Consider the following 27641-nt stretch of genomic DNA (forward strand, 5'->3'; position numbering starts at 1 on the left):
AGAATATTCTAAGCCTTTTGATCTTTTTAATACAGAAACTGCTAAATCCTATATAATCCTGAAAGTAGCTCCTCAATATTCGAATTGTTACTTTCTGGATGCTAATAATATTTTCTCCTTGACCTGAATTTGGCTATAATATTCCTGGAAATTTTCATTTGTATAGGTTATTGGTGGATACTTTCAATTACAATTTTACTTTCTGGTTCTGGGGTATCAGGGCATTTTTCTTTGATAATTTCTTGAAAGATGTTTTCCAGATTTTTTTTTTTTTTGATTGATTAATGGTTCTCAAGTAGTTCGATTATTCTTAAATAATCTCTCCAGAGTCTATTTTCCAGGTTAGTTGTTTTGCTAATTAAATACTTCAGATTTTCTATTTTTTTCATTCCTTTGATATTGTTTGATTAATTCTTTACATCCTTTAGAGTCATTAACTTCCACTTGCCCATTTCTAATTTTTAAGGAATAGTTTTCTTCAATGAAACTTGTATATCTTTTTCCATTTTTTGTGCTTTTTTTCAACAAGCTTCAACAAGATGTTTTTATATAACTTTCATTTTCTTTCCCTAATTTTTCTTTTACCTTTCTTGTTTGATTTTTAAAATCCTTTTTGAGCTTCTGAGAATTTACATGTAGGCATTTTGACATTGTTGTCCTTTTCTGAGATTGGGTTTTGATCATCCCTGTCACCATAATAGTTTTCTATGGTCTTGTTGTTGATGTTGCTGTTGTTACTCATTTTCTAGCTTCTTTTGTTACTGGGGTATAGAAGACCCTTCCCCAAGTTTCTTACAAAGATGTCAGAGGGTTTGGCACTGGCCTGCTGTCTGGGATCTCTGGATATGACCATTCACCTGCTGGGCCAGGGCCTACAAGTCTGCCATGCCTGCTAGACCTGACTTGTTGCCTGCTCTGCTAGGGGCTAGAGGCCTCACAGCTGGCCTTTTGTGTCACTAGTCCAGTCTCAATTCTGATCTGTGGGGGTCAAAGGGCTTTTTGCTGTTTTGCCTGAACATTGCCTTCACTCAGTCATATTCCTCTTTTTCTTTTGTGAAACAGATATTTCTTGCAGTTCTTTAAAGTTATCTTGGGTTGACAAATTATTTTCCTCCATCCTTTTGTGGGTTTTGCCATTACAGAATTCATTTTGAGGTGTGATTTAAAGTTATTTAGAGAAGAATTTGGGAGAGTTCAAACAAGTTCTTGCTTTCTCCCCACCATCTTGACTCTGTCCTCCTCAATACTAATTTTAAAATTTTATTTATTTAATATTTTTCTAATTATATTCAAAATAATTTTTAAAAAAGATTTTAGTTTTCAAGATTTTTAAGTTCTTTCCCTTATCTTCACCCACAGTTAAGAAACTGCACCCAATACTAATATTTAAGGAATTATTTCTTCATTTAACTTTTGCACCTCTTTTTCCACTTGGCCAATTCTATTTTTTTAAGAAGTTGTTTTCTTTAGTGGATTTTTGTACCTTTTTTCCATTTTTTGTGCTTCCTTTAGCAAGTGGTTGGCTTTTTTTATTTTTTTTCATGATTCATTTTTTTTTCTCAATTTTTCTTCTACTTCTTATGTTTGGTTTTTAAAATCCTTTTTGAGCTCTTCTAGAAATTCACTTTGGACCTGAGACTAATTCCTATTTCTCCTTGAGACTTCACATGTAGGTATCTTGACATTGTTGTCCTCTTCTCAGTTTGTGTTTTGATCTTCTCTGTCACCATAATAGCGTTCTATGATGAGGGGTTTATTTTGTTGGTGTTTTTCTTGCTGTTGTTGTTCATTTTCCTTTGACTTATCCCTATATAACCTGATCTCAAGGCCTTATGCTATCTTAGTTGCCCCTTCCATAATTTAGAGGAACCATGAGGTTTGCCAACCTCAAAACCCTAAAAAGCACTGAGAAAACTTATGGAAAGATACTTTCAACATGCATTTTGTGCTTTTAGTTTCTCCATCATGATGCGATGCAGCCTGTTGCAGTTCAGCCAAGCAGTGTTGTCCATGGATATGTCGAAGTTAAGGTAAGGACTGATTTTTGTGAATGAGGGGCCAAGCAAGCTCCTCACACCAAGTGAAGAGGACTAAGAAATGTGAGTGTTTGTTCATCATAGAATTTCAGTTTTCTTTAAAAGTACCAGTCACCGCATGAGAAAGGGACATGACTCATGTGGTCAGATCTTGAGAGAATCTCAGATACAGCCAGTGTTATCAATGTTCAAGACACCCTAAAACCCATAATCTACAGTAGAGATAGTATAGCTATAAAACTCTTTTGCACAAATTAGAGGTATACAGGATTTTTGCTTTAGGATTTAATTTATTTCTCTGATTTATTTGTCTGATATTCTCAAGGTCATTAATATTGTGGCATATTAACTATAGCAAAAATAATGATAGCTAGAATTTAAATAGTCCCTTAAGTTTTACAGCTTTTACATGGGTTATTTGTTCTTCTTAACAACCCAGTGAGAGAGATGCTATTATTATATTCACTTTAAAAATGAGGAAATTGAGGCAGATGAAGTTTTAAGTGACTTGCCTTGAGTCACATATTGAGTATCTGAGGCCAGATGTAATGGTTAAAAAGGATAAAACCAATTCTGTCCTCAAGGCTGTCCAAGTTTAATTATTTTTCTAACTTGAAAAATTATAAAACAATCAGGCTTTACAAAAAGTTATTCAGAGACACTAACCTCATCAATGTGGTTGACGTCCACATTTGAGCTAATGGTACATATGACAACCCATTCAGGCCTGCCATTCTTGGTTGATTCTTAACTATGTCTTTCTTGCAGTTCACCATAGGGGTATGGTGAACCATAGGTAGGTGGTCTACCCAGTGTGATGGGGACTTTCCTCAGTGGGCCTTCCCCAATTTCTTTTTCTCTTAGCATTGTAAATATTCTATTGTCCATCAGTTAATTATCCTTTCTTATCACCACATGACCAAGCCTTCTTTTTATATATATATACATTTCTTCAATAACATTTTTTTTTATACTGCTTTGCTGTAATTTGTTTTGCAGTCTGCTCAGGCCCAGTCTTGGGTCTCCCTATTGACCTCTAATTGAGTCAATATTTATTAAATACTTACCCTGTGTCAGGCCTTATGCTAAATGTTGAAAAAAATAGTTCCTCATTTCAAGGAACTCATAGTCGAATGGAAGAGCAAAACACATACAAACAGCCATGTAAAAACAAAAATTATCACCAGAAGTTGGTCTTCATAATTTTTGATTATTTGGAGATTATTGTGCCATATTTCATAACTATAAAACATACAGAGTGATCTCTACCCTTTTTTGCCTCTGGTTCCTCAGTTATAAAATGAGAATAATAATAGCACCTACCTCCTAATTTTGTTGTGGTAATTAAATGAGATAATAATTGTTGTGTTTAACCAATGCCTGGCACTTAGTACGTGCAATCTAAATGTTTTTATTATTTTTATTATCATTATTATTTTTATCAGCCTCTGAGATATAATGGCAAAGTATTTGTAAATCTTGAAGCATCATATGCTGGCTATTAATACTTAATATAGAAACAGCACTTGATTTGGAGTCAAAAGAACTGGATTCAGCTTCTGTTCATCACTTAGTACTTGTGGGACCTTGGACAAATCATTTAATTTCTCTGGGCCTCAATATCCTATAAAATGAAAAGTGAACTAGGTGACCTTCAAAGTCCTTCTTCCTTTTTTGCTACTTCTTTTCTCTTTCTGCCTCCATCCTTCCTCTCCCCCTCCATCTTCTTTCTATTTTTCCCTTTCCTTCCCTTTGCTCCCTCCTTTTTTCTTCCGCTCTTCCACTCAGACTCTCTCCTCTCCCTCTTCTTTCTCTTTCTCCCCTTCTTTTCCTCTACTATAATTCCCTCTCTCCTTTCTCCATCTATCCCCTCTCTCTTTTCTTATCTCTCACTCATTTACCTTCTCTCTCTTTTCCCTTCTATCTCTCTCCTCCCTATTTTTGTCTCTCCCCCTTTCTTCCCATCCCTCTCCTTCCATCTCTCTAGTCTTCCTCCGTCTCTTGCCCTATCCCCCTCCATCTCCTTACTTTCATTCTTCTCTTTCTTCCCTCCTTTTCCCCCTCTCTCTATCTCCTTTATCTTCTCTCCCTTTCCCCTTCTCTTCCTTTCCTCTTTATTCTCTTCTCTCTCTGTAAAGGGCTAGAACTGAGCAATGCACTTGGATAATGAAGCACGTGAGACTAATTGCCAATTGGACGGTTCCCTATTAACTTGTTTAAGGTTGACCCTCCCCAGCTGTTCTGTGCTGACTTGATTGGTGAGACAAAGAGAGGGAAGTGACTTGTGTGGGAGGAGTAAGAGAAACTTGGGTGGTGGAATTCACGCTCACTTGCACTCGTGACCTGGCATTGGAGGCGACGGTAAAGATCTAGAATAAAGACATTTAGTGGTCCTGACTCCTGCTGATTTCTGGAAAGATAAGAGTTCCAGCATCTCTCCTTCCTTCCCCTCCCTCTTCTGTCTTTCCCTCTCCCTCCCTCTTCACTCTTTCTCCCTCTTGTTCTCTTTCCTACTCTCTCCTCTCCCCACTTCAAATATCTAGTATATGTACAGAATTGGGAAGAAAGATAGGAAGAGAGAGTATGTGTCTGCTAGAACACATGGGTGGCCAACAGTGAACTGAGAATGTGGGGGCTGCACTTCTAGTGAGCATCCATTGTCCATACTTGTTAGCCACAGCCTCCCTGTCTTCCACACAGCCTGGTGTCCAGCTGCATTTCGTGGAGATGGGCTCTGGGCCTGTTGTGATTCTCTGCCATGGCTTTCCTGAAAGCTGGTTCTCTTGGAGGTATCAGGTAAGTCTCAGCTCAGGTTGATTCCAGTTTGGTGGGAGTGACTTGAGGGGGAAAGAGGTGCCCTGACCCAATATGTGGAATAGGAAAGAGAGTGATGAGCATAAGTCAGATATAGGAAGACCATTCATCTCTACACAACTAATAGTGGTGTTCAACCATGCCCTAGAATATTAAGCCTGCTCCTCATTTAGAATGCTTTCCTCCTTCAGAACCCTGGATCCCCATATGCGACTCAGGAAGAAAGTGCTGTCATCCTAGTTTTGGTCTATTTTTTCCCCTGTGGGTGATCTCCTAGTCCCTTTACTATTAACCTACCAGAGCACAGATTGATCAGAATCAGCACAGATTAAGAGTGAGGATCCCAGGCCACATCAGAGGTGGCAAAAGGAAAGGAAAGAGCTTTCAGCACACAGGATATGGGGACCTGAAGGACTGCTTTTTCTGGTATAGGGAAAGGACCTTTCTTTTCTTATATTTGGGGAGTTAGATAAGAATTTGGGGGCCTTGACTCATAATAGCAACAGCCTAGGACTGGACAATATAATTTTTTCCATAACTTACCTCTGGACCATCCAATATAATCTAAAAATAAAGCACGGATGAAGTTGTATGCATGACATTATATCAGGAAGGTCTGCTTAGTAACTCTGCCAGAGAAGAGAGATGTGGACAGACTGACGTCCCCTTTGTTCTTCAGCCATAGAGTCCTTCCTGCACCAGAGGATTCTGGATATGATGTTATTCTCTTCTGTATTCGACTCTTCTTACTAAGTCTTCCCTCTTCCAGTCATTTGTTCCTGTTCTACAAACAGCCCCAGCTTTTGAATGTTCTTGAACACTCAGTTCTTGGCCCTCTACTTTTCCTTTTCTTCATAAATATATTGAATACAGAGAAACATGGGAAGACTTATATGGACATAAACAAAATACAAAGGGAAGTAAGCAGAACCAGGAAAACAATATATACAAGGATGATAACAATGTAAATGGAAAAAACAACTACTCCAAAATAATAAAAACTGCTTTCTATAAGTAGTCCATCTTAATCATTTCAGTGATGAAATATATTCTCACTTATGTTTCCAGCCCTGATGTAAGATCCAGTACTGTATCTTTGCCTTTCACTGGACATTTCCACTAGATACCCTATCTTTCAAGATATATTGAAAAGAATATATGATTTGGGGGTCAAGATATTTGGGTTCAAATCTTGGCTCTGCTACTTACTAACTATATAACAGTGTAAGAATCATTTGAATTCTCTGATCCTCAGTTTAATCACTTACAAAATATAGATACAATTACTAGCACTATCTAAATCATGGCGTAGTTGTAACTCTTATAGCTACGTGTGTGTGTACATATGTGTATGCGTGTATATATATGCACACTAATGTACACACACATGCATAGCACACCTTATCATTGTTGTTCAGTTGTTTCAGGCGTGTCCACCACTTTGTGACCCATTTGGAGTTTTCTTGGCAAAGATACTGGAGTGATTTGCTATTTCCTTCTCTAGCTCATTTTGTGGATGAATAAATGCTTCATCTCATTCTTTAGATCCCAGCTCTAGCAGAAGCCGGCTACCAGGTTATTGTTCCAGATATGAAAGGCTATGGCGATTCTTCTGCCCCCCATGGTGAGCTCATTTTTATGGGGTTTATCAAATGAAATAATATTTGTAAGAACACTGGCATATAGTAAATACTTAATAAAAGTTTGTTTTCTTCCTTTCTCCCTTCTAAATAAATACTTTCCAGTCTTCCTAACTTGTTCTGGGCAAACTCTATCCAGCTCCGGAAGTCAGGGGACTACATTTCAAGACTAGATCCACCACTTACTAGGAGTATGACCTGAAAGCACATCATCTTCAGTGTCTCTCAGTTCTCAATTGTAAAGGTCAGAATAGTTGACCTCTAGGGCAGCTAGGTGGTGCAGTGGATAGAACACTGGGCTTAGAATCCGGAAGACTTATCTTCATGAGATAAAATCCAGCCTCAGACACTCACCAACTGTGTGGCCTCGGGCAAGTTACTTATCCCTCTTTGCCTCAGTTTCCTCATCTATAAAATGAGCTGGATCTTCTCAAATCCTGATGTATTACGCAAGCAACTTGGTGCTATGGAAACAACACTGACTAGAGTCAGAGGATCTGCATTCAAGAACTGTTTCTGATACTCGGTATCAATCTTGAATCAGAAATGTGCCCACCTTCCAAAAGCCCCTTTCTTCATGGATCCTGCAGTGTGTAGTTTAACTAAATTAAATCTACTCCTTTATCAAGGACATGCATCCCATCGAGTTATAGACTTTCCTGTCTTTGGTTTGAAGCCACTTGGACATGGACAGAGTCATTCTTAGTTTCTTCATATGTAAAGTAGGGATAATAACATGAGATATGTGTGAAGTAAGGCATTATATAAATACAATATATGACATAATACATACATGCATATACATATATATGAATCCTAGGTATTATTTTATTGTTGTTGTTGCTGGCATTTGGTCATTCCCTATATGCTGTAGTGAAGACGGGGTGACTATCACTGCCTTGGAATAAGTCCAGAGAGGAGCTTGACACATGAGCATCTGGGAAATTCATACTAGATTTTAATAAATTACATGATAGAAATTAATTTTTTCTTTCTTTTCTACAGAAATAGAAGAATATTCCCAGGAAGTCATATGTAAGGTAAGGAAGTACAATTTGGCAAGATTTTTTCAATCCTGTTTCACTAATGCAGACAGCCTTCTGAAGCCTAAGTGAATTTCCTCCCAGAAAGGCAGAAAGAACTATTTGTTTTTCTAAACCTCTTAATCTTTAGTCTAACCTGCCTTCTCAGTATAATGTTGAAATGTGGAAATTGCCAGTGTACCAAGCTTCAAAAGGCATGAAGAGTCAGTCCTTTTGGCCTTTTTCTTCAGCAGAACAGCTGGTGAACTAATTAGCAATGTCTGTTGAAACTGTGACATTCCAATCTAAATGAAAATGAAGAAATATCCAGTGGAGTCTCCACTGTTTTGTTGTGTTTTTTGGCAAGGCAGTCAGAGTTAAGCGACTTGTCCAGAGTCATACAGCTAATAATCTCATGTATCTAAGACCAGATTTGAACTCAGATCCTCCTGACTCTAGGTCTAGTGCTATATCCACTGTACTATCCAGTTATTCCAAGATCTCCTTCTTCCTTCTAATTGGGTAGAGATAATCTGGAATTGTTATCCGTGACACCTAAGGAGATGATGAGAGAATACCTAGTGGCTCTTTATCACTACAAGTCTCTGGATTCAGGTGAAATATTGCATTATTCATTAGGGAAGGAGTGAATTCATACATGTGGCTGTTAAGCTGCTGTCAGTGACATATGAAAGAGAATGGAGAATGGGAAAGAAACAAAAGGATCAGAAGAGGGCAGATGTACTATTTTCCTAAAAGGAGGAGCACTTTAGTACTTACAGTGGCCTGTGATCTTGGCTTTGATTTCTGCAGAATTGCAGAATTTATTACATATGAGATGGTTAGTTGGCATCTTGAAAAGGAAGGCCAGTAAAGCTCCTGCAGGAATGGGTGATACCAAACTAACCTTACTTCTTTTTTGCCTGAGTAATCCATCTGACAGATTTGGGGAGTTTGTAACGCACTTGATAAAGTATCTCCTACTGTTTTTTGTGGAAATAGTGGAGTGAGATGGATTAGTCACTAGGATGGCTACTTGGATTGAGAACTGGTTTCTCTATTAGGATGTTAGCCCCTTGAGGGCAGGGACTAGTCTAGGTTTAGAATTTCCCTTCCCATTCATCTGAGCCCCCCCTTTCTCTTCTTCCCTTTGTTTGTTGCATGTTATCCAGAACTAGGGAAATAATCACACCTCTGTACTCTACCTTGATTACAGAGGTGTAGTCTGTGTGCCTCTACTGCTGAACCTTTTTCAAGCTACTTTCCATGTTTGGTGTCCACCTAATTCACTCTGTGCAATTCACAGTGCCCATGTTCTGGTAAAGTATTTTATTTTGGCCAGTGGGCTAGACCACATTGAGAGTAACCTAAGAGCCTTAGATCATTCAGCGAGTTAGAAGGGTGTCTACTACAAACTTGTAAAGACTTAGCATAGCATAATGGACAGACGAAAACCATTTGTTCCAGTGCCCACAAAGGCAGGTGAAGCAGAAAAGAGAGAAAAGAGGTATTGGGCTTTCTACCAGACTGAAGGTTCACAGAGCTATTGTGCGGACCTTATTGTTGTGTGTCTGTGAAACTGGGACAGCATACCAGTACCATGCCAGGAAATAGAATCTCCTCCATTTGCATTGTCTTAGAAAAATTCTAAAGATCACCTGGCAAGGTAAGGTACCAGATACTGAGATCCTTTCTCAAGATGAGCTGTCCAAGCAGTCAAGTTCTAGGCAAAGAGCAAACTCCACTGGGCTGGCCATGTTGTTTAAATGCTGAATGTATGTTTATCTAAAAGATTATTTTACATAGAATTCACACAAAGCAAACACTCCCATGGAGGTTAGAATAAGCAATACAAAGACTCTCTCAAGTTCTTGCTGAAGAAATTCAGGATCAAATTAAATAATATCAATTATATCAATAAATAATATCAATAATATCAATTAAATAATAATCAAATAAATAACAATCAATTAAATAATATGAGAGACGCTGGTAAGGGACTGCCCAGAATGGCATGCCCACAAAAAAAAAACATGAGATAAATATATTTAGAGACATCTTCATTCCAAATGTTTATGTGGACTATTTGTGCCCGGCATGTGGTAGAACCTTCTGAGCTCAGAATGGTCTGATGATCAGTCACGCTCAGACACAGTGTACCGTCACGCCAATAAAGTGAGGCCATTTTGGTCTTCTTGGAGAACAAAGGACAACAACCAACCAGTCAATTAACTTTGATTAGAGAACTTCTGAGATACTGAGTTCCATATTGAATAGCAGTTTTTGGAGTGACATAAGTAAGCCCAAAAATATCTAGAGGAAGGCAACTAAGATATTGAGGGTCTTAAAATCTTGATCATATCAGTCATTTGAAGGAATTAGGAATGCTTAACCTTCAGAAGAGTAGATCCTGGTAGAGCAAAATAGCTATCTTCAAGTATTTGAAGGACTATGTATGCAGGTCAAAGGTTCAGTTATTATCTGTTTGACCCCAGAGGACAGAATCAGGACCTGTGGGTAGAAGTTGCAATGAAGAAAATTTCCTCTTGAAGTCAGGAAATACTTTTGGGAAAGAATGATCTCAGGAGTTTGTGGATTTTCCCTCATGAGAAATATCCCGTAAGAAACTGGGTGACCAATTGCTGTTTATATTGCATTTGATTGAATTAGATGAGATAGTTGTTGGGGTTATTTTTAATGATGAAATTCTGTGTTTCTGTGATAATCCTAAGAGCATTTGTTAATGCTTAAATTAAGTGTGAGGCACTATGCTAGGAAAGGAAGATAGAGAAACAAAATTAAAAACAAAACAACAACAACAACAAAAATAATCCTTGCCCTTAAGACACTTGCATTACCTTCAGTTTCCACTGAATATATCTTGTACATACAGAATTGTTTGCATGTGGTTTCTCCAATGCAATTATGATTATGGATTTACTTATGCTTTTCTTGAGAATAGGAGCTATTTTTGCCTTTCTTTGTATCCTTAATCCTTAGCACAATGACTGCATATAATAGGTGCTTAATAAAAGTTTATTGACTGAATATAGGAAAGATACAAGAGTTTAAGGGAACCCTTTTGCCAAGCCTTTTGACTTTTGCTAGTAATGACAATAGTTTTTAAATGAGAGAGTGAATTAGATGAAAGGAAATATTCAAAGTAGGGAAAATTTGAAATGCAGCAGATGGATGGTATGCTCTCTATCTTGGAAAAGTTTATGATATAACAAAAGAACAGGACTAATACATATAATAAAAAACACACACAAGGAAGATACAAAAATGTACTAAAGAAATTGCAGCAAGACAAACAATGTCTGTAAATTACTTTGCAGACTTAAAAGTGCTAGTTAGTATTTTCCCTCTGAAATCATTTTTTATCAGTAGCTCATTCTTCTCATTTATTTCAATATTTAAATTTAAATTGTCTTGAAATGTGTGTCTTCTTCTTATTATTTTTTTAAATCCAATCTTGCAAGGTGAATTAAAGAACTGCCTTTTTCAGTTGAATAAAAGTATTAATGTTACTATTATTGTTATCTCATGGAAGAAGGAGAAGGGAAAGGTTAGAGTCATTCTAAAATTAGGATTCCAAAAATAAATATCTGAGTGAAGATAAAACAGCCTGTTGAGATATTGAGTGTACATTTCTAACGCTTCTTATTTTTTTCTTCCTTAGGAGTTGATTACTTTCCTGGATAAGTTGGTAAGGAATTCCCAACCTTGGGCCTGTCACTATAGAGTGGAAATAATCAATGAAGCATTCATAGAAGTGATTTGAAGTAGACCTTGAAAGGTAGCTAGGGTTTTAAGGGGCAGAGAAAGGAAGGAGAAAGGTATTTCTGGGGAGATAATGGAAGCAGGTGGTGGGAAAAGAAATAGGTGATAGAATGAAGGATATAGAGCTGGAAGGTATTATGGAGATTTTTGAGTCCAGGTATCACACTTTAGAGATAAGGAAACTGAGACCCAGTGAGATTGAATAACTTACTAAAGATCATATAGGCAGTAAGAAGCTGAATAAATGCTCCACCAGGATCCCCTGATTCCAATTCCCATGCTGTTTCCAGGTCAGGGCTGGGAAATATAGAGTTAATTACATATAAGTTATATATCAAGTAATCAGAGCAGCTGGAATCTCCAAGGAAAAGATTGTTAAAAAGAGAAGTGAAATATTTAAATCTAAGGAGTCTTTTAAGGTACATTTTGATTATGAAGAGAACAAAAGTAGAGAGAAGAAAAATTAGTGGTCCTAATGATTAAAAAAAAACCCCAGAACAATGTGGTGTAGAAGCTAAAGAGAAAGTTTTTCTTAAAATTTTTTTCTTTAAATTATCAAGCACTTATTATCTCTCTTTCATCCCATTGAGAAAAAAAGGGGAAAAATCACCTCATAATTTATATTCAGTATCTGGGAAAACAAATCCCTACATTGGCCATTCCAAAGATGTGTTTCTCTTTCTCCATTTTGAGTCCATCACCTCTTCATCAGGAGATGACAGCAAATTGTGTCATTGATGGGTTCTCTGGAATCATGGTTGATCATTGCATTGATCAGAATTCTTAAGTCTTTTGTGTTTCCATTCTTATTATAGAAATCATTTTCCTGGTTCTTCTCACTTTGCAATGCATCAGTTCATATAAGTCTTCCCAGGTCTCCTTGAAAGTAGAAGTTTACAAAAGATACTAGAGGGATTGGGGAATATTCAGTGATAAAGAGATCAAGAAGAGTAAGAACTGAAAAAAAGGTTGCTGGATAGATTTAGTGATTATTAGGTGGTTGTTGGTAACTTTCTGAAAGGTCTGAAGTTTCCAGAAGTGTCATGAAGCCAAATTGTCATGAAGCCAAATTATTGATCAGTCTCTAGGCATTTATAAAGACCAGGCATTGTGCTGGGTATACCAAGAGAAAAAATAACACCTGCTCTTGAGTTAATATTCTGTCAAGTTAAGCCATGAGTATTAAGTTATCATAGATAAGGCAGTGAATATTGACCACTTGTTCAAAAAATTTCAAAGTTGAGAAATGGAATTGAGAGCCTCAACAGTTTAGAAATGTCAAGTGGAAACTTATTGGGAGAATCTTCAAATTTGAAAGCAAGATAGAAGCAGCCAATGGTGACAGGTGAAAGATATCAGGGAGTGGTTAACTGAGAGAGCAGAGTTCATGAAGAACTGAAAACAAACAGGAACAAGAGACAGGAAGAGAGTTCATTTTTAGGAAAGTTTTGGGTTAACTCCCTTTGAACTAGAATGGATTAGAAAATAGCTGAGTATCAGCATCAGATTTTGCAGTGAAGAGGAGAAAAGATGAAGAATCTCATCTAAGTAGTTCTGGAGGGGAATCAAGGTGTGAGATTGTTGTTATGAGGATTATTTTAGGAAATTGAAGAGAGATAAATAAAAAGCTCACTGAACAGTAGTGATTTCTATTACGGCACCTCTTTTAGCAAGAATTCTTGTTCTTTAGAGCTTGGGAGCTGTAACTCTGCTGGCCCATTCTCTATTTCAGACCTCATTTTGATGAGGTAACAGGGAACCAAATGATGAGGTAAATAACTAATAATGAGGTTTATACATTAGGATTAAGTGAGGTCTAGTGGCAGGATTGGGGTACAAGGAGTCACATGGAGCTCCCCTGCAACCCCCTTAGGATTTGGCACAAGGATACACAGTTAAATCAGGTTTAGCAGCGGTGAGAGTCCCCTGTAAATGAATTTACAGGCCCGAAAATCTAGATTGATAAAAAGAGGTTTATTGCAAGGTTTGGAAGCAAGGTTAAAGTCTGGTTAGTAAAAGGCATACACCGCAAGTGGCGGGACAGAAAGTCTCTGATTCTGGCATCTTTCAACTCTCCGCCAAGGGTTGATTCCACCTAGGCTCTTTTATTTGCTTCAAGGAGCCTAGGGCAGTGGCAGATTCTTGGCGGGCTTTTCAGATAAGGAAGAAACTGTTTTGGGGAAACCTGAGCAGATAGTAGGGGTTGAGAAAATCCAAGCCAGCTCAGATCTGCTGGGGGCTGGGTACAGCCCAAACTGGCTTGACCAAATCTTGAAAATCAAAGATCAGTCCCAAAGGAAGTTGGAGATCAGACAAGGAATCTTAAAGGGGCTATCGCCCTCATCATTTTCCCCCCTCAAGCAGTTAACTCTTAAATTCTTTTAAGAAAAATTTTGGGGCAATGTCTTTTATGTGAGGCAGGGTTGGAAGATTTTCTCCAAGGATCTTCAGAGTAGCGGGGTTCCCTCGTCTTGTTCCCCTCTCAAACCATCATCTCCAGATGCATGTGGGGAAAGGGATGTCCATCTCCTCTTAAGTGCTTCGAGCTGACAAGGGCGGTAGATATTTGGGGTTCATGCCAGGAGGTGAGGCGTGAGGTGTGGGGGATGGCAGCAGGGCATCTAGGGGGTGTCCCGGTCAGTTGTCCCCAGTCAGTTGTCCAGTCAATATTCTCCAGCCTGAAGACCAGCTGAGAATCCAAAACTTGAAGCCTAGAGAAAACAGATCTAGGGAGCAGATTAAAAGTGGGGTGTCATCCAGGGTGGAGATGGTGACACTCGGAAATGGGGAAGTATATCAGATCCTCTGTGGGCAGCAGGTAGAATGCTAATGGCCCATCTATTAAAGAGAAGTAGGAGAAAATGCTGAGAAAGCCAAAGCTAATCTCCCCCACTGTCTTAAGATAACAGCAATAGTTGCATAGTCTTAACAACTCCCATCCCAAATTTTAAACACACAGTAATAAATAACCCAGACAAGGTTTAAGAGTCATTCACCAACCATTCCTAAAGTCCTCCATAGCCGTCCAAAGTTCACTAGAAGCAGAGTCTAGTCCATGGTCTCTTCTAAAACTGCTGCAGGTTGAGAAATGGTTGGAGGCTCTCATTCCATGGGGTGGGTCTGCTGTGCTAACAATCAAAGCTGATCAAAGCTGATCTAGGTCCCAGAAGTAAGTCAATATCTGTAATTTGACACAAAATCTAGAACAAAAACATAAATCTAACAAATAAAGGTTAAAACACTCTGTGATAGAAGGACTGGTTTACAGGACTGCTGCAAAAATGTGAAGAGGCCAAAATTAGATTGGCCAGCAGCTTCCTATGTGAAAAAATGATTAAAAACCGTAAAACAAAATATTTGTGTTTTCTAACAGTAGCAGACAGATGACCAGGCTAAATGCTTATTTGCCCAAGCATTTAGGATACAATGATTTCATAGAATCAGACTGAAAATAGCAAGGCATGACACAATTGAATTGCATTAACAATTCTATTGACCATTGCTCTGTTCATAAAATCAGTTACAGGAGGAAAAATGCAAGAACATAATTATAACGTTAGCAGTTAAAACTCAACCTTTAGTACATACAGAATAAAATAGCTTTTAATCCAGTTTCCTTCCAATCTGTTGTCCCACTAACTGTCAGAGGGTGGAGCTTTGAAGCTCCTAAACAGCATTAACTAATTAACTATAAGCTCAAGAAAATTTAATTCCCACTAACAGATTCCATCAATCAGATTTTTGATAACTTCTAAACACATATTTATCATAACCTTATATTGATAACAGTAAAGAATTTGTCCCCATAATTTCACAACTTAAACAATTATCATATCCAAGTAGATGTTTCATAAGTAAACATTGTTCATACAAATCAGTTGCTTTAAAATATCCATTACACAGGAAAATATCCCAAATTGCCTATTGTCCTTAACAGAAACACTTTCAAAAGGCAAAGAAAAAAATATTATTTTTGAGTCTCTTTAATAATCTCAGGATGACCCAATATAATCTTTAAACTTATATTTTAAACTTTTACAGAATATCCAAATACCACATACAAATATTCAAGAAGTTCTTAAAATAGCAATTAAACTTTTAGTATGGATCACATTTATGACCATATTCCTCAAACAATAAAATCCATTCTGTATAAAGAAACAAATATTCAATCAATTAGCCTAAACTTGAGTCTTTCTCTTTAAATCACCATTTGAAAAAACGGCAAGAAACACCTTTTTGGGGGAGGAGGAGAAGATAGGAAAGTATTCCATGTGGTCACCCTTTCCCCATTCAAAAAACATTTATTTTCCCCAACCTTTCATTAAAAACTTTCCTCTTTTCTTCTTGCAACATACCTTAAACAACCTTCAACAACTTTCCTAGAGGTTCCCCTGCTAGAACAGCAAAAGCAGTGGGGGTGAGGGGGGTGAGTAGAATCTTTGCCTTTGAAGACAACAGATTCCCATTCCTCCCTCCCCCACCTCTTCCTTCCTATTCCCAAATACATTTCCAATACCTTCTCATGCAAATCTGCATTCCTCTTTCCTTTGTCCTTCAAAACATTTAAGATTCACCCTTTATAGTGAATTAACTCAACAGTCCACAAAGCTCATACATCCAGCAGGGACGGATTTCCCAGAATTTGAGAGAGAGAAAAGAAACGCTTTTAAGAATGGACTTGCCAGAGAGTTGGTGGGTGGAGAGAGATAGGAATTCAGCTAATCCATTCGGAGTTCAGGTGTTGAAGTTTGAGGCACTTTTCTCAAACCCAACGTGTCTCTGAATCTTAAAGGAGACTCTCTAGGCGTGGAGGAGGGAAGCTCACCCATCTTTTGCCACAAGCCCGAAAATGTTCCATTTCTATAGCTCAGTCCGATCAGACGTCTCTGTCAGATTCCACAAATGCTCCCCTGTCTCTGTTCAGGAGAGCCATTTGTCCAAAATAGGAATTCGTTTGCACTTGGCGTCCCAAAGTCAAGCGATCCTCTGGGCTCTAAGCTCCCACAATTCAAAGGCCACTATGTCCTGGGTTTTTTTGAATTGTCCCCACCATAGAAAGGTGCTATGTTGGGCTTGCCTCAGTGAAAACCTCGTGAGAGGGCCACTGAATAGGGCAGGATAGCGAAAGGTGTTCTCTATAGCCCCTCGCCTAACTCTATAGACATCATTCGTATTCTCTATAGGCCGTGGATTCCTGAGCTAACAGGGAGCAGGTATAGAACGGAGAGCAAATCTAGAGAGAGCTTGAGAAAAAGACAACAGAAAAGACAGACTTCTTTCCTAAAATTTGCCTTGATTCGGAATTTTATTCCCCAGCTAACATAGTAAAGGTTTCTTTTTTTGTCAGTATGGCCAGGACTGGCTATAAACCTTTTAATTGTTAGCATGGGCATAGAATGCCAATCCAGAAAAATAGGAGAGTGAGAGAGACATAGCTGAGTTCCAGGAGATAGTTAGGTTATTTATCTCTCCAGGAGCAGGTGGCAAAGTCCCATTTTAAAAGTTAGAGATCTTGAAAAGATTGGGTCCTCATTCTCCCCACTGTATCCCAAGAAGGGGACAGGATGGGAGCATTTAACAGGCAGGTTGCTAAGCCATATGGGAGAGGTCTGAAAAAGGCCTTGAGTTCTGTTCTCCCCACGCCATAGGGGAGGGGAGTAAAGGCCAGAGCGAGCGTGGGGGAGAAGGAGATGCCATCTTACCCGGTACGTTGCATCCCGAATAGCGAGGGCTTCTCTGCTGATTTCACGCTGGAACTTGAGGGCAGGACAGCTCGTCCAAGTCCCCCCCCCCCAGATCTAGCTGGCAGAGCAAGACCTGAAGGGAAGACCACTTGCCCCTTTCCAGGAGGGGGAGCAGCACTCGGGCAGAGACATATCTCCATGCACACCCCAATTCAGTGACCATCTCCTCGTGGCCAGCCTGGCCTTGCAGTTGGGTTTGAGAGGGGATCAAATACTCCCCAGAACAGATCAAGGAAGTGGCGGTCTGGGATTCCCCAGAGGGGTGGGGTCGTCAGAACTGCCATGCGGTTGGGGGAGGGTGAAAAAGAGACAACTCCTGAGGGCCAGCTTTCTGGCGAAAGGAAAAAAAAAAGGATCAGAAATGCCTTGAGATGCAAAAGAAGGTCTCTTGTCTCTGGCAGCCTTCTCCAAACCCAGCATCTGCTAAGGGTTTTTTTTTAAAGTCAGAGGTGTGTCTAGAATGTGGACAGGTAAAAGCTTTTGGTTTTCCAAATTCTTGCAGCCTCTCTCTTATCTGTAGAGACAAGAGAGTGAGACAGAAGGAGACCTTTTATCAATCACAGAAATTCTTAAAGAATTGTGCCGAGTGTAGAGCTCTAAATGACGATCCCAGCCTGAAGTAGCTTGGATGCCCACTGCAAAATAGGAAAAGAAAAAATCTTTTTACCTAGTCCAGAGTTCCGCTCAGTACCCACGTTATGTCTAGTGTTCGAGGACTTTTGTCAAGGAACCAAAATGATGAGGTAAATACCCAATGCTGAGGTTTATACATTAGGATTAAGTGAGGTCTAGTGGCAGGTTTGGGGCACAGGGAGTCAGACGGAGCTCCCCTGCAACCCCTTAGGATTCGGCGCAAGGATACAAAGTTAAATCAGGTTTAGCGGCGGCGAGAGTCCCCTGTAAATGAATTTACAGGCCCGAAAACCTAGATTGATAAAAGGTTTATTGTAGGGTTTGGAAGCAAAGTTAAAGTCTGGTTAGTTAAAAAACAAAACAAAACAAAAAAAAAACCACAAGTGGTCGGACGGAGAGTCTGATTCTGGCATCTTTCAGCTCTCCGCCGAGGGATGATTCCACCTTGGCTCTTTTATTTGCTTCAAGGAGCCTAGGGCAGTGCCAGATTCTTGGCGGGCTTTTCAGATAAGGAAGAAACTGTTTTGGGGAAACCTGAGCAGATAGTGGGGGTTGAGAAAATCCAGGCCAGCTCAGATCCGCTGGGGGCTGACCGCCCAAACTGTCTTGACAAGACCTTGTAATCAAAAATCAATCCCAAAGGAAGTTGGAGATCAGACAAGGAATCTTAAAGGGGCTGTCGCCCCCATCAATTTCATGCATGTTTCTGTTCTGCAGGGCATTTCTCAAGCAGTGTTTATAGGCCATGACTGGGGTGGTAGTGTGGTGTGGAACATGGCTTTCTTCTATCCAGAGAGAATAAGGTAACTACGGAACGCATTCAATGGAGTGGGACGGAGCCAGCAGGGAGTGGAAAGAGCACCCTTTTCTGGTCTTCAATGTTTTAAGCTATAAAATGAGAAGATTCAATTATATAACTTCTTAGAACTCTCATAACTAAAATTTTAAATGCAGTTTCAGTTATGATCAAATTTCTGAAATTCCCAATGTTAGAAATATGTGGTAGGTAGGATATAATCTTATTAACCTATTAACGAGGATAACTTAATTGTTCTGAAAAGGGGCAACATCTCTCCTCTCCCCTGTTCCCAAATCTGGCTTACATAAAATCTAAAATCTGAGAGGAGATTGTAATTATTATTCTTCATACCAAGAGAGATACATACACACACATATATATGCACACACACACACGTATATGTATATGTAAATATAAAATGGATTGGATTTAATCAGTGATATACTCATGGAAGTAGATTTGAGCTGGGCCTTGAAAAGTTTTCAGGATTCCAAGGGACAGAAAAAGAAAGCTGTAATGGGGCTTGGTGATAAAAAAGGAAGAGGGGATATAATTTTACATGTATGTGTATATCTAGGAGTGTATGTGTGTATGTATGCTTGTGTGCACACTGCAATACACACATATATGTGTAAATACACAATTTCTTTTCAATTCATCAAACATTTATCGAACACCTACTATTTGCCAGGCATTATAATAAATACTGGGTATTCTGGATATACAAAAATAACCCTGCCCTTCAAAAACTTGAGAGAAAAGAACATGTACATAGAAAAATATATAGAAAGATCTCATTTTTGAAGTGTCACTCGTATTTCAGGGGCAGTGTGACCCAAGTGAGTCATTGAACCTTCAGTGTCCTGGGAAGCTCTTTAAGGCTCTTAGCAGCAGAACAATTACCTGTTAGTGGTTTCAAACTGAAAAAGAAACTAAGACCACTAAGTCATACCTAAAGATCCTTAAAGTTGGCATGTTGGCATAGAAAACCATACATTAATATTATCAACATGTTTTTATTTCGTTATTTTAAATAACATTTTAAGTATATATTTGAAATTTAGATGCAAAATAGAAAGAAAAAGACAGAATAAGGGGGAAAGCATTTTCATGTGCATAGCAGAATGTAAGAGAATGTAAATGTAAGAGAATGTAAAAAGATATTTCCATTTCAAGAAAACATTTATAATAATAGAAGACATTGTATTCATAATTCCCCATCTTTTTTCTTTGCTTCCTTGTAGATTTTTTTTGTTTTTTGTTTTTTTTTTTGCTGTGTACTTTTTAACCCATTCCCATTGTGAATAGAATTCCAGCTTTCCTCCCCCATCTAATTTCTTTGTGTCAATTCTTGCTCTTGCAACTCATTCATATAGCAATTATGGTACTTTCACTTTTTCATATATGGCTTTACTTTTTAGAATCACAATATAACTGAGCTCTGTCCCAGTCTTTGTTTTGAACTATCCAATTACTAATGACAATCTTAGACATCTGGTTTATATTTCTGTGTATAAAACATGGACAGTTTGTCCTCAAAGTCTTTTGTAATTAGTCTTTGATGTTGACTCTTATATGTCATTTTTTAAATTAAATTCAGGTGTGTTTACAACAAAATCCTGAAAATCTGACAATTCATTGAATGTTTATTTTTATCATTCAGTATTGTACTTAGTTTTTCTACATATAATATTTTTGGGCATAACCCTAGTTCTTTAGATCTTTGATTGAAAGGTGCGTTATCACAGGCTACTCTCCTCCTGAGAATGGGATACATCATTCTGATGCTGAACTCCATTGGATTGCTTATGGATCAAAGGCCTCAAGCACCCATTTTGGAAACCATCCGGCTCTCAGTGTTTCTAATACTGTATAAGTTGAATTATTTGAAGCCCTTCATTCCTTCACTGACATATGCTTTTGAGATTTTATTTTCTATCTGCACCACCTACTAGGGAATAAGAAGCATGAGAAAACTTGCCTCAGGCCATCCAAAGCAGCTCTGAGAGATGTCTAAGACCTTCTATATCAACCAGAAGGAGGGCAGCAATGAAGGGCTGACTATAACCCAATAGCAGATGCCAAGGATTCAACGCAGAAGTAATTCAGTACTTGAATTCCAAGTACAAGTATTCCAAGACTTGTGGTCTTTAATTGTAGTTGCTGATAAGTCTTATGTGATTCTGATTGTAGCTCTACTGTATTTGAATTTTTAATTGATGTTGTTGCCTGTAAAATTTTCTTTTAGATCTAAATTCAAAATTTAACAATAATATTCTTGGAGTTTGTCCTTGTGGAATCTCTTTCAGGTGAATTTTTTTTCTATTTCTGTTTTCCCCTCTTGTTCTAATACTGGTGGAGTACAGGTTGCAACCTAGCTGTACTCTCTCCACATTCTCCTCCAAACAACTTTAAAATAACTCCTCAAATAGAATTACGGAGTGGCAGAGCCAAAATAACATCTGGGTGAGTCATTTTTCCAGTCTAAATAATTCAGGAGATGTATGACACAGAAGTGGGAGCCTGCTTAAAGCGGGGCAACAGCACAAGCAAGGGATTTAGGAGATAGCCGTATAGTAGCACTGGTAACTTCCAAAGCTCTTAGCCCAAAGACAGAGAACCTTTTGGTAGCATTGGGTGCCCGGCACTAATTGGCAACTTTATTTCTCATACCTAGTTCTGGTTCAAAGTTCCAGGGTGGAGAGGACCACTTCTAGTCAGTCACAAGGGAGCAGGAGTCCTGGTCAAAGTTCTGTGGGGAGAGGAACACCAGCACCTGCAGCCTCAGGAAGAGCAGGAGTCCTTCCTGAGTAATACCAGAGCACAGACCAGAAGAGCCATGACCATACTTCTCCCCAAATCACACCCCCTTGGAAGCACCAAAAACATGCAAACCCCCAGAATTAGCTCTAAAAATAACAGTACAAAAAGCCTAAAACTTAGCACGGTCTCCCCACCCCAAGATGAGCAGAGTCCAACCTCAGAATGAAGTTCAAAGTCAAGAAACTGGATAAATGAACAAACCGAAAAATAATTTCACCATAAAAAGCTACCACATTGGCAGGGAAGATCACGACAAAACTCAGGAAGAAAACAACATGAAAACAGCTATAAGCAAAGCTTAAAAAATGTGAAATTGGAAGCAAACTCAACAAGAATTTCTGGAAGAGTTAAAGAGAATAAGAGTGGCAGAGGAAAATTTGGGAAAAGAAATTAAAGTAACGCAAGAAAATTGTGAAAGGAGAATTAGAAAGAGGCACAAAAGGGCCAGCTAGGTTACCACCTACCACAATGGATAGAGCACCAAATCTGGAGGCAGGAAGACTCATCTTCTTGAGTTCAAATTTGGCTGTGTGAGTGGAGATGTCACTTAGTGGGAAAGTCACTAACCTGTATTTGTCTCTGTTTCCTCTATTTTATTTTCTTTTCCAAATTTATTTCATTTGAAGAAACAGAATAAGAAAAACAGAAAAGCAATACAAAACAAAATGAAACAAAAGAAAAGAGAACATTATCATGTGCCCAGCCAAAGATCAGGGAGGATTCAAAATATATAACAATAAATATCAATTTAAGAATATAAATTTACATAAATATGTGTATAAGTAGAAGAAATTATATTCATGAATGTCCATCTTTACTTGTTATAAATTTTTTTTTTGTTCTCTACTGTATATATTTTTTAAACTTCATTCTTTTTTCCCCAATTTATTCCCTCCCTTCAGCCCCTATTTAAAAAAGGATATATACATACACATACACATAGACACATATATATCTCCCTTTCATCCCCCCTATCCCCAAGCAAGCTACAGTTAAGGGAAAAATATATTTATGTATACATATGTAGATATATACATACATATACACTCACACACATACACACACGTCTTTCCTATCCCTGTTGACTCATTAAACTCTGCTCCATAACTTGGCTTACTATTACTTAATCTTTCCCCACCCAGGGTTCCCTCCCTTATCTTCTTACCTTACCCTTTGCTTCCTCATCTACCTGTCCCTCCCCCTTATTTCTTTATAGATTTTGGAGGCTGCTACACCTTTCATAGTATATATGTAGTGTTGCCTATTAAACCCATCCCCAATGTGAGTAGCTTTTCAGAACTATGAGCCCTCCTCCCCCTTTAATGCCTTTGTGTCTATTCATACTCTATGCCTCATTTATATAACATGATTACAATTTTTATCTTTACTCTGCTGATTTTTTTGAGTTTTACCCTATTGTTGATGCAGGTCTTAAACATAAATTGTATATTTCCCATGTAAAAAAAAACATGAATAATTTTATCCATGTTTAAGCAGTTTGTTGATGTAGAGTTCCTTAAAATTGTTCTTATATTGGCTCATATGTGTTAAATTTTGCACATGATTTTCATCTCCGTTTCTGGGTCTCTCTATTTTGAAATTTTTTTTTCCATGTTGCCTGGAAATGGTGAGTATTTGGTGTGACTATTTCTATCAAAAACATTTTTCTTGACTTTTTTATCCAGACTATGATGGCAAAAGATGATTATGTGGTACATTAGAGAACTCATTGGCTGAGTTCTCCAGTATTCTGAGGCTTATGTTCATAGTGTGATATAAGTCCATGAAAGAGAGGGTGCTTCTAACGTACAGTTCTAGGCACCAGGTAATGTTATTCTTGATGCTTTTTTATAGTTTGATCGTTCAGTTGTATCCTCATCTTCATGATGCATGGACTGTGTCCATGGAGTTTTTTGGGCAGAGATGTTGGCATGGTTTGTATTTCCTTCTCCAGGGCATCCCTATTTGACAGATAAAGAACTGAGGTAAATAGGAACTAAGAGACTTGTCCAGAGTCACAGAGGTGGTAAGTTAGCTTAGATCTGTTTTACAATTTCAAGGTTGTACCATTAAAGCCAGCACTGGAAAGGGGTTTTAAATGTTTTGTGACACCAGACTTGGAGTCAGAAGACTTGGTCTCAATAACTCCTCAGGTGCTTAAATAGCTGCATAAATCATTTAAGCCCTCAATGCCTCAGTTTCCTCATTTGACACAGTCCCAAAAATGAGAGGGGTGATCTCAGTGGCCTCATATCCCTTCTAGTTCTTAACCTTATCATTCTATGTTCTTCCAATTTGGCTTTGATTTCAGGGTGTCAATAAATCTCTGACATATTCAAAAATTCATTGCTGTTTTTACACCTGATACTTTTATTTGGAGGAGACCTAGGTGGTATTAGATATTGCTGCCAATCATTTGTTTCAATATGATTTCTGCCTTCCATCTTGAAGCTTTAAGCCTTAGCCTAATCTTTCCTTTTATTTTAGAATTATTAAATCCAAAGGGCATTTGTTAACCTTAGCATTATTATTATTATTATCCTCATAGAATTCACCAGGATTCTCTTGTTTTCTAGGGCAGTGGCCAGTTTAAATACACCCTTCGTTCCAGTAGATCCAGCTGTGCCTTTTATAGAGAAGATCAAATCCAACCCAATTTTTCATTACCAGCTCTACTTCCAAGAACCAGTAAGTTGAAGAACCTGGGAGCAATAATGCTCAGTTGGTTCTCTCCCTTTTTTCTTCCATTCCTCCTCTGTTTCATATACTTTTGTTGGCTAGTATTTTCTGGCTTCATGAGTCAGAGAGAGTTTTCGATTTCTCTTGAATGTGCTGAGATCTAGAATTTGAGTGATTCCTTAAATCATTGTGCTGGGTGCCAGGAATGAAATAGCCCCTGCCTTTAGTTGGCTTACATTCTGTTAGGGTGATGGAATGCCAAGATACATAAATAAATACAAAGTATTTGGGGAAATAGAGATTATTGACAACTAGGGAATCAGAAAAGACTTTGGGTAGGAAATAGTAGCTAAGTGACCCCTGAAGAGAGCTAGGAATTTTTTAAAAGTGGAAATAAAGAGAAAATATACACCACTTATGGAGAACAGTAAGTAGGTTCCTTTGCTGAAACATGAGAGAGGATAATGTGAAATCAGTCTAGAAAAATATATTGGAAACAGATTGGGAAAAGATTTTTAAAAATAATATTTTACTTTTTCTTCAATGACATATAAAAACAATTTTAACACTTGATTTTAAAGTTTTGAGTTCCATATTCTATCCCTTCCTCTCCCTGAGAGATAAGTAAACAATCTTATATAGGTTATACATATGCTATTGTGTAAAACATTTCCCATATTAGTCATTTTGTAAAAGAAAGAAAGGAGAGAGGGAAGAAGATAAGAAAGGAAGGAAGGAAGAAGAGAAAGAAAAGAAATTGAAAACTAGTATGCTTCAGTCTGTATTTAGATGACATGGGTTCTTTCTCTGTAGGCACATAGAATTTTTCATCATGAGTTCATTATTGTTCACATCATTGTATTGCTGAGAATAGCTAAGTCATTCACAGACGATCACTAGAGAGTATTATTGTATCTATGTACAATATTCTCTTGGCTCTTCTCACTTCATTTTATGTTATGTTTTCCCAGGTTTTTTTAAAAATCATCTTGCTTATCATTTCTAATGCCACAATAATGTCCCATTACAATTATATTCCACGTCTTGTTCATTTATTCCTCAATTAAAGAAAATTCCCTTGTGTTGCAATTCTCAACTACCATAAAGAAGCTGCTACAAATATGTTTGTACAAATGGGTCTTCCGCCTACCTTTTTTTTTTAATTTCTCTGGGATACAGACCTATCAATGATATTGCTGTGTCAAGGGTATACACATTCGATGTTCAGAACAACCCTAGTAGGTAGGTTCTATTATTCCCATTTTATAGATGAGGAAACTTCAGGAGGCAGAGCTGAAGTGACTTGCCTAGGGTGAGTGTCTGAAACTGAGGCTAATTTCATTTGGTCTGATTGCTATGAATCCTCCTGAATGAAAAGAGATAAACAGGACTTAAATCAAATTAGCACCATTAGTGTGATCTAAGAGGCAATGGCTTTTGGGGTCTGATCCTTCCAGACTGAAAGGCTTAGGGAAAGATCCTTCACCTTACTCTGCTCTCCCTTCTCAGACGAAGCCTGACACCTTTCCCTCCAGGTACCTCCAGGAGTGCCTTAACATTGTCATTGTCCCTCTGAATCTATTGGATCCATGAAGGTTTTCCATCTTCCATCAAGTCTGGCAGGCTTCAATCTCTTGGGGGTTTTTTTGTGCTCAGAACATTTCTGCTCTGACTTCTCCTATTTTGTGGCTCAGTGTCTTCTTCACTATGATTTCACATGCTGAATAAGTGAATGAATGAGCAAGTATTCATTAAGCCCATACTATGTGCCAGATACTGTATTGCTTTTGTGGATCTCTTGTCACTGCTTAAATCAGGGAATAGACTTTCTTTTAATTTTAGTTTAATTAATTAATTAAATTTATTCAATTAATTAATTTAATTAATTGATTAAATTTAATCAGTTAATTAATTTTAATTAAATTTTTTTCAATCTTTTGTTTTCACATCTTTATTTCCAAATATATTCTTTCCCCTTCTATACCCAATGAGTCATCCCTTGTAACAGTGATTTGAAAGAAAAGGTAAAAAAGCAATCTCCAACCTTACAAATCTTCCAAAAATGAAAGAACGGATGCTAAGACAAATGACCAAGATCCCTGTTCATGTTGGCTTCATGAGGCGGGGGGAAGGGGAGAGGATTCCTGTGACCTCTCCCTTTATAAGCATGTCTCATATCAGAATGTCATCAGCTGCAAGAAGCCAAGGCAAGATCAACTAGGGCTTTTTGAAATGCGGCATCCCACCTTCCTCCCACCCTTCCCACCCCACCCAACTCTGGCTATAAAACCATAGCCAATCACAGATACTCCTTTTTATTGCATGTCTAGCAAATAGTTGGAGAATGTCTGTCTTCCAAAGTCCACATGGGAGTTGCACCAACTAAGCCAGGTGTAAACTTGTAAGAATGGTATCATTGGCTCTATGTTCTCTGCTTTCTGCTGGCTTGGAGTCTCAATACCAATTATAATAGGATCATACTTCTAGGCTTGGAAAGGCCTTCAGAAGTCATTTCACTCAACACTCTCATTTTACAGAGAAAAATGTTGTGTCTTGCCTCAGATTGCCCATCAGAGGAATTGGAGGCAGGATCGGGTGAAGCTCCACTTCTTGTATGTCTTTCCATGCTTGCCCGAATTCTTCACATTTATCATTTGTACCATAGTACATTAATTTTTACTTCTATTCATGGGCCACAATTTTTTTCATCATTTCCCAACTGCTGGGTATCTATTGGTTCTCAGGTTTTTGGTACCACAGAAAGTTCTGGTTTGAATACTTCGGTGTATCCAGGACACTTCATTCTGCTTTTGAATTCCTTTAGGGCTTGTGCCTGGCCTCCAGTGCTCTAGGTACAAGTTTGTGGGCCTCTTAGTCACCTTTTCGAAAGCTTAATTCCAAATTGCTTTGAAAGATAATTTCTTAGGTAAATAATCCATATGAGGAATTTGGTGTCCCAGAATTGTTAGGGGTGTGGATTGAAGATGGGAAAGCCAAAAGGCATAGACACAAGCCGAAAGGCTGTTACAGAAATCTGGGCTTAAGGTGATGATTTACTGCGTTAGGCTGCTATTGATCAATATTCCCTCTGATATTTTTGAAGTTAGAAATTGGGTAAAAGACTTCAATAGCCTGCCAACATCTCAGAGTCCTTGAGTCACCCTGAAGAAGTCCCAGGGGAGCCTCAAATCTCTGTCCAGGTTAGCCCTACAGAAAGCTGAAAGCCCTTCCTCTTTCCTACCTGTGGGGAATTTGCTTAAATTATCAGCCATTCCCACTTCCCATCCCCAAGCAGACCTGGATCCCTGCTCCCTCCTCCCAGTGCCAGTTCCTGCTCCAGCTGGATAAAAACCCCTTAAAACTCATCCTGCTTTACCAGTTTTTGCCTCCTGATCCTACCGAGCACCCAGCAGACCTGACCTGTGTCCATTCTCTCTTGACTGACCCTTTACTGGCTGTTTCCCCTTAACTACACTGACTTGTGTCCTCTTTCCACCTGCTCTCATAGTGGGCTGTATAGCTCTGGGAGCAGTGGGTAGAGTGCTTGGCCTGGAGTCAAGAAGTTGTTGTTGTTGTTCAGTCATTTTGACTGGGTCTGCCTCTTTGTGACCCCATTTGGGGTTTCTTGGCAGAGATCCTGGGTGGTCTGCCATTTCCTTCTCCAG

General features: G+C 38.5%; 1 protein-coding gene across 5 annotated transcripts in view; it reads left to right on the plus strand.

Moving 5' to 3' along the window:
- EPHX2 (epoxide hydrolase 2) overlaps positions 1-27641 on the plus strand; it is a 71631-nt gene that overhangs the window by 18723 nt on the left and 25267 nt on the right. For 4 of the 5 annotated variants that reach the window (XR_012486198.1, XM_074288380.1, XM_074288378.1 and 1 more), the window contains exons 6-12: positions 1956-2030; positions 4737-4832; positions 6396-6474; positions 7496-7530; positions 11195-11221; positions 18393-18478; positions 23874-23985. Coding sequence is in view for 3 of the 5 variants with exons in the window: in XM_074288380.1 (XP_074144481.1) it covers positions 1956-2030; positions 4737-4832; positions 6396-6474; positions 7496-7530; positions 11195-11221; positions 18393-18478; positions 23874-23985 (510 nt within the window). In the remaining 2 variants the exon portion in view is untranslated. The remainder of the gene's footprint in view (positions 1-1955; positions 2031-4736; positions 4833-6395; positions 6475-7495; positions 7531-11194; positions 11222-18392; positions 18479-23873; positions 23986-27641) is intronic. The other variant, XR_012486199.1, reaches the window with a different exon arrangement.

Source organism: Sminthopsis crassicaudata, chromosome 2, assembly GCF_048593235.1.
Source record: "Sminthopsis crassicaudata isolate SCR6 chromosome 2, ASM4859323v1, whole genome shotgun sequence".
NCBI classification, from domain to species: Eukaryota; Metazoa; Chordata; class Mammalia; order Dasyuromorphia; family Dasyuridae; genus Sminthopsis; species Sminthopsis crassicaudata.